This window comes from Vitis vinifera, chromosome 14, assembly GCF_030704535.1.
Source record: "Vitis vinifera cultivar Pinot Noir 40024 chromosome 14, ASM3070453v1".
NCBI lineage: Eukaryota > Viridiplantae > Streptophyta > Magnoliopsida > Vitales > Vitaceae > Vitis > Vitis vinifera.
The window spans coordinates 19,173,514-19,190,812 of NC_081818.1; the positions used below are offsets into that span (position 1 = coordinate 19,173,514).

General features: G+C 32.5%; 1 protein-coding gene across 1 annotated transcript; it reads right to left on the reverse strand.

The window, feature by feature from the left end:
- Nucleotides 1-14,023: 14,023 nt before the first annotated feature.
- On the reverse strand, nt 14,024-15,763 carry LOC100256531 (UDP-glycosyltransferase 89A2). The gene has a single exon (XM_002268347.5). The coding sequence runs from the start codon at nt 15,696-15,698 to the stop codon at nt 14,241-14,243; it is 1,458 nt and encodes a 485-aa protein (XP_002268383.2). The 5' UTR covers nt 15,699-15,763; the 3' UTR covers nt 14,024-14,240.
- Between the last annotated feature and the right edge of the window lie 1,536 nt (nt 15,764-17,299).

Consider the following 17,299-nt stretch of genomic DNA (forward strand, 5'->3'; position numbering starts at 1 on the left):
TCAACATAATTTTTTTTCACATTTCAATAAATTTTATTTTTATATCTTACTACAATCAATCAAATGCCAATTAAAATACAAATACCATTACAACTACAAATCCTCCCTAAATATCTTTACATTTAAAATGATGACAAAATTAACATATAAATTTTTTTAAATGTTCAATAATCTAACCACACTCTTTTTCTATAATGTAATCAATCCATAAATCTAACAAAAAATATGAAATATAATGGACACAATATTGTAAAACACATAATTACTACTCACATTTTTTTCCCTTTATATAGAACTCGCCAAATAATTAGGATACAAGCGCCTTTTGAGTAACAAACAATTGTGTCATTCTCAGCTTTCTTTTCCTTAGTACTACACGGCCTATTCTTCTTCTTCCAGCTACGTCTTCAATTCGGGTTTTTAAACCATTAAATTTAGAACCTGAAAACACCCCCTTACACTTCTTAAACAAAATATAAAATATGAAGAAAACACAAGGGTTATGAAGATTCTACTAAAATTCTCCATGTGAAAGAACCGAAATTCTCTGTGTGACAAAATGCAGGGGTAGGGGGGAGAGAAAGCAAAAATTCAGAAAATTTACATACGAGAAGAAGAATCTAGCAGAAAAAATAGATGACCTGGACATCGGGACAAATGAAGTCTAAGACTCGGATCTTGGCACCGACCTCGCCCACAATCCTGAGGTCGCGGTCCTTGAGGGAGACTTCTTTGATGAGGTCAAGACGTCGCCTTGGAGGAGGTTGGCCCGGTTCACGGCGATGGTGGTCTCCACCCACCTGTGAAGACGTCTTTGATCCCGGTTGACGGCGAAGGTGGTCTCCACCTAGCTGTGGAGACATTTTTGATAAGGTCTACGACGTCGGCCTCGAAGAGGTTGGCCCGGTTGAAGCCGACCGTGGTCTTCACCCAGTTGTGGAGAATTAGTGGAGAGAAAAACGGGAAAAGGGAGAGAAAACAAAGATGAGAGCGGGAAATGGGTGAGCTATGGAGGAAGTCGGCAAACAAAGATGAGAGCGGGAAATGGCTGAGCTCAGGAAGTCGGCTATGGAGGATGCGTGAGAAGTCGCCTATGGAGGACGCGTGAGACAGCCAACTATGGAGGGGCGGGAAATGGGTGAGCTGAGGAAGTCGGATGACCAGCTATGGAGGGGAAGAGAACAAATTAGGGGGGGTGGGGGGGAAAGGGGACAAGGAGGAGAGATGGGGGAGAGAACGGGCTATGGAGGTACTCGGTAGAATTTTTTTTCAATTTTTTTTTTCTTTTTCATTTGGATGGCTGAGATTTAATCATTTTCATCCAATGGATGAAAAAAAATGGAGGCATGGTACCGAAGGAGGTATTGTAGAATTCTCCTAGAAAAATAGGTTTAGAGAGAGACAAAAACTGAATGTAGGAAACAATGTACTTTATTTATTTATTTATTTTATTTTTTTCCACATGTGAAGGCTAGTGAAAAGAAGAGGGCATATTGAGCATTAAAAAATAGCTCCGTCAAAAGTACATGAAATTCAAAATATTTTTGGGTATGACATTATAAACTTGAAAATGGTAAAATTGGTTTCTCAATTTCAAGATATTTTGACATTAGGAGCCCAAACATACTTTTCCCATTTTTCATTCTAAAAGTACGAACATATTTATCAATTGGATTCCAAAACAATAAAGTTATTTTATATATTTATGACTACAATTTTTCATACATATTTATTATTTTATTTCTAAAATGACAACATTTAAAAAAAAAATGAATTCTTGTAGTTATAGATTTGATTTAAACTTTAAAAATAAAATAAAATTATTTAACCATTTTTTTGTGACTATAAATTCAAACAAGTTTCATACTTAAAACAACTTAATGTTCACTAAAACCCGTATGATTCCTCATACAAAAATTTTATAAATTATTTTCTATCAATGATTCCAATGGCAGGACAACAAGTTATAACCAAAATTAGAATACTTTTTGAATAAGACAATTATGTTTTAAAGAAGTTACGTTACTAATCATCAAACCTTAAAGTAATATCCATCTTTTTTTTTATTATCTCTCTCTCTCTCTCTTTTTTCGTTTCGTTAATCCCCTTAATAAAATAATTCTTCTTTAATATTCTTGTAAAAAATGATCAAACTTATTAGGCATAAAATAGTAAAAAATCATATTATTTAATTAATTTAGACAAGCCACATTTTACTATTATTTTTTTTTGGGGTACGTTTACTTTTATGAAATTTTCTCTCTATAACTCCTTTTGTTAAAAAAATAAATAAATAAATAATGCAAATTTTTAAGATAATTCTAATTCTACCATCTTTAAAAAAAAAAAGTTAAGGGTCTGTTTGCAAATCAACACACAAAAGAAAATTTCTACTTCAAAAAAAATCATCTTCATAGGCTGTGAGAGATGCAACAATAAGGTTAAATTCTGATCCAAGACCTCCAAGAATCTGTAGTATTTGATATTTTTCCGTTATTGGTTCTTCAATAGCAGCAAGGTTGTCAGTAATCATCTTCAATTTTAGTATGTATTTCATGATGGATAGGGAGCCTTTTTGGGTTGTTTGAAATTCTAACTGGAGCTACATAATTCTTATCTTTGATAAGGCTAAGAAACTCCTCTAGAGCAATCCATGCTGCATGAGAAGTTTGATATCCGATAATTTGTCCCATGATTTCGAGAGTTAGGGTGGAGTAGATCCAGCTTAGGATCATGCGATCAAATCATCTCTACATGATAATGGTTCTCTTGAACTTGTTTCTTTTGGGGGACAGAACTTTAATCCCTCGATATCGTCTTCAAAGCCATTTGCAAACACAACATTTTCCATTTGTGTGCGTCATAAAATATAATTGTTTCTATCTAATTTAGTGGGGAGAGAGTGATTCAGTACTGCATTTGTGGAACTGATCCGGTTATAGAAATATTCATGGGTGCTACACCAGTTTGTAGGGCAGATGATAGAGTGGAGTTGGCCATCTGCTGAAGACGTTTGGGAGAGAAAGAGAAAGAAGGAACTCAACACGACTGGGAGGTTTCTTCGAAAAAAAAACTTCAGAGTTGGGCTGGCTCTGATACCTTGAAAGAATACTTTTAGTTAAGAAAGCTCACACTGCATCTATTATTGATCTGAATGTATTTGTACAAGTTGATAATTCTTTATATACAAGCTGTTTATGAGTAATCTAAACTAAACTATTCAGTTGTAAGCATTTGACAGTCATGGAGAATAATCTGGCTGAAGTCTTGAACTGAATCTATTGCACATCAGTTGCTGAACGCTGTTTATTCTTGTGCAAGTCAGTCGTTGACTTCGTTGTGTTCTTGAATGTCATCAAATATCACTCGGAATATAAGTCTTGACTCATGTCCTCATGTCTTTCTGTGTTGAGGCTAAAGAAAAATTTTAGAAGTCACTTTTAATTGATTATGAATTTGAAGTTATTTGATCATCCCATTCCAGTTCCCTTGAAACTATTTTGTTTTGCATGTTAGATTTCTCAACTAAAATATAGACCACAAATTGAAGAGGCAGATAATTATATACTTCAAGAAACAAATGATAATTTTTGGTCTTGAGGGATTTGTGATGACCCCTCAATGATCCTTCTACCACAACTATGCATGTGTCTGTGGTGCTCATGGACTGGCCTTGAAAGATTGCTTACTTATTATCAATTGAAGTTTTCATTTCTCATGCGATTTTTCATCGGTTTCAATGGCCACGACATTCTTCAATTTGATGGTACGCATGTATGCGGCTCTCTTGGCATTTGGATGCACGCCTTGTACCATGCAGGTTAGATGTTTATGGCTTAATTGTCAAGATATTATGCAACAAGTTGGGAATCATTCAAATCTCTGATGCTTGATAAAATGGTTTGCGGAATATGTTAAGATTATATTTGGTTAGAAAAAAAGTTATAAGGAAAGAAAATAATTGTTAAGAAAACTGATTTTTTTCATATTTACTTGGGAAAATTGTGTTTAAATTAACATTTGGTCCGTATAACTTCCATAATTGATAGAAAGGATATAAGATGTTAAAAGACCAATATATATATCCTTCAAATTTCTATATATTACCTTTTAAGGATATAAAATAGTGATGGACTAAAATACCCAATGACCTTTCATATAAGTTTTTTTTTGTCTTTATTGCACCACTATTCATACAACCATAATAATTTTATTTTAACAATTTGGATTTTTCATTGTTTTAATTTTTTTTTTATAAATAATTGAAAATCAACATTATTTTCTATTTTAAATTATAAATAAAGGAAAATTATGTTCAAAAACTATTTTAAAAAATACTTTCTAAAAAAAATGATAATATGATTTATATTTTTTATATTTTCTTTTTGAAAAACCATTTAATTAAAAAATGAAAACTATTTTTAAAAATAAAATTTGAAAACCTTGTTTAGTACTATTTTTTATATGAAAATAATAAAAAGAATTAAATTTCATTCATTGATTATCCATTTTTATTTTTTTCAATTAGTTATTTTAATAATAAAATTAAAAAAAAAATAGTATGTTTATAATTAAACAAAGAAATTGATCAATTATGTGGTTTTTATAGGAGTGTCTTTTACATGAAAAATAATTAACTAAATTATATATATTTATTACTCTTTTTAATTATTTTCTTTATTTATTTTTTGTCTAATAGAAAATTTTAATATATTCATAATTAACAAAGTAATAAATCAATTGTGCACATTTTAATCTGTTAAAATAAATTACTTTCTAATTTAAATAAATAAAATGAAATAAGTAAATAAAGTTGAAGTTATTTCTATTTTTTAACATATTTTATATCAATATTTTTTATGGTTAAATAAATTTTTTTATTTTTTATTTCTTTAATTCCAAAAATAAAATGAAATAAATAAATAAATTTGGTATTTTCTAACTGATCTTATATTCATATTTCTTATGGTTAAATAAATTTTTTATTATTTTTTCTTTATTTCCAAAAATAAAAAGAAATAAATAAATAAAATTGGATTAAATAATATTTTTTAAGTAATTTCTTTGTTTTATTTTTAATTACATTTTGCATTGAAAATAATATAAAATAACGTTTTATGCACTTTGTTTAACTTGCACATGATAATTCGAATACTTATCCAACTAATGATGTTTGAGAGAAAATTTTGTTTTTCCATCTTCCACTATTTTTTTAAACAAACCAATGAAAACATGGTTAACCTACCTGTGTTTACACATTGAGTAAGGGGTATATGGAATTTGAGTCACTATACAAGATATTTACACTAAGTGACATAACAAATATACTGACCATACAAGAGTGTACAATACTATTATTTGTGAAGAATTTTAAGTGATTTTGAAAAACTTATTTGTTTATTTCCTCTAACCGAGGATAAATGATATTCTTTACACACATTGGTTAAGTATACATTCATCTCAAGCATTTTATCTAACTTGTATATGGTCATTTGAATAGGTACCTCACTTATGATGATTGTAAAACAAAATTATACAACAATTTTTCTTGTTTTTTTAAAACCAAACCAATGCAAATATGGTTAACCGACCTATTGTTAGATATTCATGAGATGATGTATGACATTTGAGTTATTGTATAAGGGTATTACACTAACTGTACAAGACAAATTTACTAATTGTACAAGGATGTACAAGACTACTTTTTGTTAAGGATTTCAAGTGATTTTGAAAAACTTTCCCATTTTTTTCCACTCAGATTTTTTTTCCCCACTTAAATTCTCTCACTCAAGAATTGTTTTGAATTTTATTTTTAAATTTCATCATCAAAATTTTGTAATTGCATATTTTGTTTTTGTAGTTTTAGCAATGTTCTTTCTTTCCACTATTTTTTTATTTTTTTTATTTTTATTTTTGTGAAATTTTATCCAAATGAATCTATATTTAAAATTATAATCATATTTATCTAAAATTTTACTAAGATTATCTTTAATTCTTTTAATATATTTATACTCATTTATTTAAAAAATGAAAAACTAATTTTTTTTTTTTTGTAAACATGTTCTATTACCTTTCAAGTAAAAAAATTAGATAAGTTTGAAAGTCAATAAAAAAAATTAAATACCACTTTCAATAATTTTTAGATAAAATTTTGTATAATATATTTTATCTGAAATTTAATTTCTAAAGTTTAACTAAAAAATTGTATTGACAATTTTCTTATTGTGAGTCAAAATACTTTGCATTAGTCTATCTAGACAAGAAAAATTATTAATATAATATTAGAACTTTATATCTTAATTATTTTTTTAATAAATTTATCTTTTTTAAAATTTTAAAATAAAAACATTAAAAATTTAAAAACTAAAAGGATATATATATATATATATAAAGTGAAGTGATAGTCAATTTTCGCGTCTTTCTTCTCGCGGAGTTTAAAAAACTCGGCCTCAAAATTGCTTCCATTATAGTACACAGGGCGAGCCAAGGAACATGGTGTAGACCCTCTATTTTGTCTTCCTCGCACATGTCGTTTATAGCAATTCCCTGGTGGCCCATTAATACTAGTGTAGCCTATCTTTTCTAAGCCACCTCGGAGACTTTGGTTGAGAGATTATCTGACCCCTTATTGTGACCCTTGGCAGCCCTAACTTAGACTTAGGCTTTTCTTGCTTTTTTTAGGATAGCACTTAGGCACCCTAGGCCCATTTAGGTATCCCTAGGCCCACTTAGTACCCTAGGCCCACTTAGATCACTTTAGGCCCACTTAACCGCCTTAGGCCCACTTAACCGCCTTAGGCTCACTTAGGCATCTTAGGCCCACTTAGGTTACCTTTTAGGGAATTTTTGCATGCTTGCATGGTTGGTATGGATTGCTTTTTTGTACGGCTTGCATGACTTGCATGGCTCGTTTATTATGAAGTTGCATATCTTGGCTTTTTATTATTATATTTTTGTTTATTTTATTTATTATTTTGTCTATTTCCTCCTTTATTTTATTTTCCTATTATTTTGTCACATTTTCGTAATACTTGTCCTTGATAATCTAATAATTTTGTTTAAATGTTTTATTTATTTACTTATTTATTTATTTATTTATTTATTTATTATTATTAGTATAGTTACTTTTACTGATTTTTTTTATCATAGATTAGCCAAATGGAGGACTCGGAGCACATTTTTGGTAAGGAGTTGGGTGCACATTCTGGAGGATTCTGAGCACGTTTCTATGAAATTCTGTAGGCTGATATTTGATAGAAGCCATGGATAAGGAAGGTTATGCATTTTTTGGAATGATGGATCATTTAGTGTTTTAGAAGGAAGGAATGAATAGAGAATATCTTTGGGAAGGTGACTCAGCAACACGCAACTACTTGCTAGCTCTCTCCGGGTTGGTGAGTGATTTTTCCTTGAAGGTGGAGTCAACGAGAAAGTGCAGAACACGCTCATGGAAAGGGATCACGCCGGTTTTGGAAGGGTGGATTCAGGGCATGATAGAAGGACACTCATGGGAATGAATGAAGACAGTTTTGTGGGGAAGATACAGAGGAAGAGAAGAGTTTTTTTTTAGGGAAAGGAAATTTTCAGAAAAAGGAAAAAAAAAAAAAGAAAGAAAAGGGGGGAAGGGGCTACTGTGCAGAGGGGGATTTTTTTCTGATCACCGGATTGAGAGAGATTTTTTTTCTGATCACCGGATTAAGGAAGGGGCAGCCGCATCATTCTAAGGTCCGAAAGTCGCAGCCACACCTGCAAGTGAACGCATACACAGGCCGCACCATCTACCACATAGTCCAGGGGAAATTCACGTCTTTGAGAGAGGAACGATCAGCTGGCGGGACCATTCTCCAAGAAAGGGAGAATAATCCTCTCCATCTTGCAGTGGTTTTTTCGGACAGAAAGGAAGAATAGATTGTGGCATTGCATCAACACGGCATGACCTAACGTTTTCTGTGAGCTCAGTTTTCAGAATTAGAAAAAGCACCATCTCCACGCTGCAACCTGTTGCCACCTACCCTTAAACACCACAACAGACATGCACCAATAGAGCCTCCACAAGTGGCACTTTTGAGCACCATCTCCATGCTGCAACCTATTGCTACCTGTCCCTAAACACCACAACAAACCAAACACCATTCGGATTGATTTGGAGCAGGCATAGCCGACCAGATTTGACTCATCATACCATCCACTTACACAGCTGCCACTTTTGAGAAGAACAGTCCACGCACCTAGCCGCTGGTAAGTTGATTTGTTTTCTACATTGGGTTGCTTTGAAAAAATATATATATATATAAAAATTTGGTTTCATTTCAGTTTAGATTATTATATTAGGTTGAATGCTTTATTGGGTCCAGCACGTTTTCATTTGAATATGGCAATAAAAAAAGAAAAAAATGTTACTTGTGGTTTAATTGTTTAAGTTATTACATTTGGTGGAGCTTTGATGTCTTGTGATGTACCATTTTCGGATTATTATATTGGGTTGAGTGGGTTGATTTGTTTATTAGCTCCAATACGTGTTTGCTTTAATATGCCAATACAATCTCACATTTGTTTATTTATTTTTTCTTTATTCATCACGTTAATGGTTAGTTTTAATGTATTATATTAAATTCATAAAATATGATTTTAGATAGCTTCACATGAAAAATATATATATATTTTAATCTTCAATTGATATGGTTTTGATTCATTTAATTATTGGTTGTTTATTTATTTATTTATTTGTTACCAATTTAATGCTTTGTAATTTATTTAATTATAAATAAAATTGATTCTATAGGATAGAGATTTAGTTTTAAAAATCATTTTTGTTAGTTTTTAATTTTACTTTAGGTTTAAGCACTCTTATAAAATTTTAGTTCATTGAAATAATTGATCATATATATAAATTTATCTATTTATAAATAAAATTGATTTTATAGGTTAGGGATTTAGTTTTAAAAATCGTTTTTATAAATTGATTCTATAGGCTAGAGATTTAGTTTTAAAAATCACTTTTATTAGTTTTTAATTTTACCTTAGATTTAAGCACTCTTATAAAATTTTAGTTCATTAAAATAATTGATCATATATATATTTATCCAATTATAAATTAATTAATTAATTAATTATTATTGATTTATTATTCCATCTTGAAAATTATGATTTTTGTCTAATGTGGTTACAATTCATTTTCTTAGTTTGACAAATTAGTTTTTTTTAGTATTGGTTTGGGCAATTTTTGTTAATAATGGAAAAGTTAGGATCTTTTTAGAGTTTAGATAATTTGTGATGATAGTTAAAAATTTAGAATTTTGATTAGCATTATTTTTGTTCTCAATTAGGAAATTCATAATTTCATACGTTTTAGTTTTAATTTATCTTTTAGTTTAGATGTTATTGAAATTCAGTTTATTAGTTCAATTGATTCCATGTCACTCTTTTCATATCTAAAGGTTGTTAAATTTAGTTCATGATTCATCCTTCTAGTTTATTAGTTTTAGAATTTAAGTCAGTTAATTTATTTCATTCCGCGTTGATATATTCATGTTTTAAAATAAATAAAGAAAAAAAATTACTTTACTCTTGATTGATCCTGTTTTAGTTGATATTTTTTAGAGTTTTAATTAATTTGATTGGTTTCATATTGATTAGTTTATGTTAAGATTTTTTAATTCCATTTTTCTATTAATTCTATGCTTTCAAATGGTGGGCTATTAGTTTAATCTATCCCCATGTTGTCATTTTGTGTTTAAAAATAGTTCATTTTAGTTTTGATTAATTTTATTTATTTTATGTGTTTTTTTCTTTATTATTATTATTATTATTATTTCATTATTCATTTGTTTAGTTAGTCGATTAAATTTATGACTCCAAATCGTCAATATTAGTTGATACGTATCGTTTGTACTATTTTAAAGGTCACATAATATTTAATGCTTGATTAAGTTTATCTTAAGATTAAATGTTTTTAAAGTTTCAGTGCTTGTAAGATCTAAGGTTTTGGTTTATCACTTTGGTCATCCTTTGTCAAAATCAATTTTTAGAGGCTATCGGAAAATAGTGAAGATTGGCCTCCATTCCCACCACTTCAATTTTATCGATTGTCAAAAATTCTACTTTGTGATTTTGTTCTTTTTTTCTTTTGCTTGGTATTTTGATTCATACATTTTATTATTTTTAAATTAACTTCTTTTATCTCTAAAACATAACAATATTCTCAAAATCTCATTTCCTTAAAAAACCATTTCAAAAATTCATTTAGAGTTCTCAGAATCAAAATCTCATTCCCTTTAAACATTCATTTCAAAAATTCCTTTAGGATTCTTAAAATCAAAATCTCATTTTCTTAAATAATGTGCAACCATGTTTTGATTGGTTTGCATTTTTTCTCAAATTTAAAATGAAATTACAGTTTTGAGTAAGACATGAATCCAAGCTTGTGGTCCCAAACAAATGGGATGATCTTAAGCTAGGTTCGTGTATATCAATTGGGGAATTGGTGAAACCCCCACATAAGGAAAATTTTAAAACTCACCTTTGGTGCTCCCTTTGCTATTTGATGAAATCATGTCTATTTATCTTTTTAGGAACTATATAGAAGATATAAGTGATAATTGATGGTTTTGTATACTGTGACAAATTTTTTTCTATGCTAATTAGACAACAAGCATGCTAGGACTTGTTATTTTATTGTTTGTTATCTAACCCCTCATGTCTTTTGGAAGCACGTTATGGGTTATCTATGCTATCCACGTACGTCTCCTGTTACCTACCTTCTAAATTTTGTAAATATGATTGTCATTGTAAATTACACCTATGTTTGAGAATGCTTGGGATGTCTTGATATTTGTTACATTGTTTGTTCATTCATGATAAAATGTATGTTGAGTGATATATTATATAAACTAACAATTGATGTTTTATGATAGCGCTTAAGAAGTGGTTCAGGTACGCACCCTAAATCTTCTATATGATTGTGATTGATTTTCTTGTTAACATGTTATTTTTATTTTTATTTTTATTTTTTTTTAAATCACCAAGCTTACTTAGGTATCTATAATTAATCGATTAATTGCCACATTTCCCTCAACTTAGTTAGTAGAGACCTCTATAGGGCTTAGAGGGGTGTTACCTTTTAAAGGTACATTCCTAATAGGTAACTTGATCCCCAGACCTAAACTCGGGTTTTTCAAAGACATGCCTTTTTTCCAAAAATTATGGAGTCATTTTTTTAGGGTTTTTCTTTCTTGTTTTATTTTCCCTTTAAAATAAAAATAAAATAAGTGGCGACTCCAATTTTTTCAAAAACTAAAATTTTCACTTTTCCAAAATAAAAAGTGAGTCTCGCCGATCGAGTGGGGGCGCACGTGAAAAATGCGGGTCCACACATGGCTTCTTCGAAATATTTCTATCAAAAGACTCAGTTTGGGACGGGCTAAGAGAGTCCCCTATCAAGCCATTAACCCTAGAAAGCACTAGGCTCACTTCAACATCAACCCACCACTTGGCCTTAGAAGATGACGACCCATCCCCATCGATCACCACCCCTTTTAATTTTAATCCCGCTGATGGGCCATTCAAAGAAGACCCACCAGCTTGCTTTGACCCCAAAAGGCCCATAGAAAGGCCTGACGAAGAGGGCCTAACTTTCGGAGGGTCAAGGGGAACTTGGGCCACTGACCCGACTTGAACCCGCTTTTCAGTCCCTTCTCCACCCGCCCCACTATCCTGCCCACCAGTCCCATCTACAGGCAAAAGTAGCGCCTCGAGCCTTGCATTTTCTAGTTCTTCCATGCGCGGAGTGGCCCATGCAGCGACGTCACCCCTGACCTCTCCTCTTGTTTGTCCATTCGAATCTCGACTATCCGATGATGCCTTCTTCAGCACCAGCCTGATCTCCCACTAGAGAGAGAGAGAATAACACGCCTCCTCCACCCCGATGTCTAGCGTGTTGGGCAAATCTTCACCATTCGTCTTAACTAAAATGCGAGCCCACTGAAGATCCTCCATCTTCTCCGTCTATGGATCAATGGCTAAAAACCCACCACACTCTTCCCCCACTCTTCGCAAAATGGACGGAACCCACAACGAGATTAGAAGTCCTAGGATTTTTACCCAAGCTTCCTTTTTTTTCTCGCCTTCTTCCAAACAACTAGACCTAGGGCTCCATCGTTCCAACCCCAACTACAATCCTCCCACCGACCTATTTCCAAAGGAAAGAACAATTTGGCTTCGCCCACAAACTCAAACTCCAAAAGAATCCTGCACTTTTCCAACCTTGCCAGCCCTAACTTTCCTTCTAGCCCCCAAGAATTCGCCATTAACCACCCCAATCTCTCCAAATCCACTCCTCTTGTTGAGCTAGGGTTCCAGCTGCCGACAAGACAATGCTCCAATTTGCACAGATTTTTACTGATTTCCTCCCCTCTAACTTCCACTTTGACCACTTTACTATCCCTATCCCTATCCCTATCCCTCGACCCCTTCACCATTTCCACATATGACCTTTCCATTCTAGGTTTCACCATGACCCTCTCTTCTTGTTTGTTCTTCTTTTTGCCAAAGTTTACTCCCAATTTTCGTAGCATCTCCGCCATAGAGATCCATGCCCCCCTTTCACCTCTACCTTTCGGGATAAAAATACTGAACCTCCTCATCTCCTGGTCAACAACCCCTAGTCGGAGATAGCATCCTGCTCTATTCTCATCCCGCACCAAGGAGTAAGTTCTCCCATTTTCCTTCCATCCCCTTTCCCATTTTCCTTTTTTCTCTTCCTTGATGCACTGGTTTAGACTTTCCAAAAAAAACTCTACGCTCAATGGCCCCAGTCGGACCCAAGAGAGACCCTCCTTCTCTAGCTCTCCACGATAATGACTTGGGTTTTGCCATTTCTCTCATCAACACCGATCTCAAACATCTTTGACTCCACCCCAAAACTACTCCATTTTCTTCATCTCCGATTTTCTACTTGATTTTCTCCCTCAATGCCATCGCTCTCTCACTCCATGCTTAGACTATGAACTATTTTTTTTATGTTATGCATAACTTCAAGTTATAAATTATTTATGTATAACTTCTAGTTACATGATATAATTAAAAGAAATTAAAGAAATTAAAAGCTAATATATTTCATAACTTCAGGCTATAATTATTTTGTCAGAATAAGAAAATATTTAAATTTGTACATAACTTCAGGTTATGAACTATTTTTTTTTTTTTATGTAAATTTGTGCATAGCTTCATGCTATGAACTATTCATTATGTAATTTGTGCATAGCTTCGGGTTATAAACTTTTATTATGTAGACTTGTACATAGTTTCAAGCTATAAACATTTATTTATTTATTTATTTTATAACTTCTAGTTATATAATATTATTTGGTATAATTTTCAGTTATACAGTATAATTAAAAATAAATAATTAGGGATCTTATACATAAATTCTGATCATGTATTTATAATTTTGTAATTTTTCCCAATACTTCTGGTTATAAAGATTGTACATAGCTATGTATTCAAATAAAATAAGTGAAAATAGAGAGTCAAAGGATAATAAAGTAGAAAATCATGATATAAGTTTATCACATATTTTTTTGTGAGAAAGAAGAGAGAAGAGTCTTTCTATTTCTCCGAAAAAAATAACGTTTTTCTATTTCTCTAAATAAAGAAAAATCTTTTTATTTCTTTTGTAGAGACTATTCGTACTGATAACGTGTTGTAAAATAAAAGAATATGAAAAAGAAAAGACGAGAGAATAAATAAGATATTCAAAGAAAAGTAGAATAAAATGTGGTAAGAAAACGATATGAATCATTAAATATATCTCTCTTTTATAGGGAGTTTACAAAAAGATATACATCTATTCACAGGTTCCTATAATCTAATAAATTCTCATATTTTATAACAAGAAATTGTTATTTATTTAGGTTTCTTATATTAATTAGAACTTTTAGTCTAACAAGAATTAAAGTCCTATTACAATTATGATTGATTTATTATAAATATGCTTATTATTGCGATGAAAATATAATACAACAAATTTTTAAGTAAAAATATTATCAATAACCAATTATGTTGGTTGCAATCGGGAATACATACCAATGTACTTTAGAATCCAATATTTCAATGGTAGTGGCCTTGACACTCCGCGCGATATTGTGGTGCGGGCAGGACAATTTGACCCTTAAAGAAAGAATATGCGACCTAGAATTAAATCGATGCATGAATGAGAAGGACTTACCTTATGATGAGTAATGTTAAACTTGTTGCTTGAGTGTGAGTTGGACCAGCTCTTGGACTAGTGCATCCAAATCCCTTGAAGAGGTGCCACCGGGTAGCACTGCACCCAAAGCCTCGTCTCTCAACTCCTTGGCCCTCCTCTTTTGGGGAGAGTCCTCACTCATGGCCTCAGCAATTTTCCTACCCAACTCAGCCGAGTCAGGCACGGCTTCGCTGCCCTCGCACACTCGCACCGCAGCTCCCAAGTTGTCCACCAAGCGCATCGCGTTCACGTACTGATCGGCCTCCATGGGCCACCCCAGAATCATGGCACCACACACCACCCCTTCTATGAGCGAGTTCCATCCGCAGTGACTCAGGAACCCCCCCACCGCTCTGTGACTCAGTATCGACACCTGCGGGGCCCATCCCTTTATCACCTTTCCCCTCTCGCCCACTCGCTCCTCAAACCCATCTGGCGGCGAACTACCCGCTCTCATCACCCATATGAATCGGCCGCCGCTCCCTTCCAGCCCAGATGCTAGAGCCTCTACTTGGTTGGGTTTCAGCAGCTTTTGACTCCCAAAGCAGACGTACACAACCGAGCCATCAGGACAACCATCCAGCCAACCCATCACAGCATCGAAAGCAGCCGACTCCAGACTCGGGTTTCCACGATCCATGGATCCAGATCCGCTTGGCAAATTAAGCGGTCCGACACCCCAGACCCGGTGGTGACCCATTTGGGTCCTCAAATGGTCTAAATACTCGCCCTCTAACGCATCAAACGTATTAAACACGCGCCCCCAACTCAAGGTATTAGCGGTCATACAATCCCTCACGAACGCCCAATCGGGATCGGATCCTCTGTAGAACCGGCAGATAGAAGGCAAATGCTCGGCTCTGAAGGACGGCGTATTCGGAAGTTGAGGAAAGGAAACCACGGGCAAAGAGAGGGCGGTGTCGGCGTTAAGCCATAGGTGGTCACTGACAGATGAGAGAAAAGCGCCGGAGGAGTAGAAGGTGATTCTGGGGATACGGAGTTGGTGGGCAAGGTGGTGGGTCCAGCCGAGGAAGAAGTCAGATATAATGGCAACAGGAGGTGAAGCATGGGAGTTGAACCAGTGGAAAATAGGGTTGTGAAGCTTGGCGAGAGCGTTGATGATGGGAACGTTGCCATGGTTGCCAATGTCCTTGACGTTCTCAACCCCCGGTGGGAGGGAGGGGTGGTGAGGAAATTCTAGGACAAGGGTTTTGACACAAGTGGGGTGGGCAGAGAGGAGAGGGTTGAGGAAGGGTAGGTTCTTGGGAGTGACGACCAGAGTGAGGGTTAGGTTGGGGTGAGTGAGAAGCAACTGATGGGCTAGATCTAGAAGCGGAAGCATGTGGCCTTGTGCAGCGTATGGAAACACCAGAATGTGAATGGGTGTTTGTGCAGAACCAGACATGACTTTGGAGGTATGAATTCCACCGGTTGCCTTACCCTGTCCTCGCATTTATTCCAGTGGTGGTGGGTGGTGGCGATGGTGATGGTGGTGGGGGGTGGTGGGCTACACCTCTTTTTACTACTGTTCAAGTTATAAAGCATGAGCAAGAGACGTGTTGGGAAACGTGTTCCAGGAACTCGCTTAAAGAATAATAATAAAAAATAAAAAAAAGAAAGAGATTTTAATAATAATTCAAGAGTTTAGTATGGTAAAAGTATTATAAGTATCCAAAATTTTCCCATACACCTACTTCTACTTGGACTGGAAAATTGACTCAAATTTCCATTATATTTGAGCCCAAAAGTTAATGAATGAGTGAAATTGAGTTGAATATCGACTTTTCACGTTTCTCTCATTATCTTTTTTCCCTTTCTCTCTCTTCGTTCACTTTACCTTTTTTTTCTTTCACATATTAATTAATGGGATCATGTAAATTAATTTCTAATTAGGAGGTGTCATTATGTCCACCAATTATTTTTCTCTCAAGAACCATGTCTAATAAATTGAATATCGGAAATCAATAGTTAAAAATGATTATTACTACATTTTTTTTAAGTAAATATTTTTTAAACACCTCATAAAATATTTTTTTTTTCAAACTTACAAAATATATAATAAATATTTTTTAAACACGTTAAAATATCTAATATATATATATATAAACTATTTTTTATATATAAATATCTTTAAGGTTATAGACAATTATTTGAATATTTTTTATATTTTATGGACAATACATTGACATTGTCATAATATATTATTTTGTAATATGACCATTTTCTAACTAATGGTGATAATTAATTTTAAATTGAATAATGTATTATAATTTAATAATTTGAAAAATATTAAAAGACCCTTTTAAATCTGAAATATATGTGAACTTGATATGATTTAAATTATTAAAACACGATGTCATCAAATAAACAAATGTATCATATCAAAAGATGTTCATGTAATTATATTTTTCCTTATACATGATATCTTTCGTATAAAGTTTGTTGATGAAAAATGAAAAAATATTTTGTTATGCAAAGAGGTATAAAAACACATTAAAATAAAAAAGAGAATATAATGGAGTACAAATTAGAGGGAAATCACCTTAAATAGAGATATAATAGAAAACATGAAAATGTGAGGAAAAAATAAGTTTAGATGAAATTTAAGATAAACAATCAAAGAAAATAAATTAAAATTAATAATATAAAAATAATAAAATCTTCAAAACTATAATTACAACAAAAAAAATTATTTTAAATTAACTCGATAAATTAAATTAATGATTTTTTTTAAACATTACAAATGTTACAAAGATAAATTTTTATCATTTTTAATTCTATTTAAATATGATTTTTTTTTAATCTCTACTAACATTATGTTTATAAGGGTAAAATGGTAAAAATATATATTTCATTCAGTTTATTTATAATAAACACTTTAAATATGATTAATTTTAATTTTATTTCCTATGTTTTAATTTTGGTAAGGAACATCTAAATGACATAGTTGGTAAAAAATATTGATAATTTTTCCTAAACAGTTATTATATTATGTTGTTTATATTGTCTTAAGTCATTTTAAACAATGACACTAATGTGTAATCCATTTATATT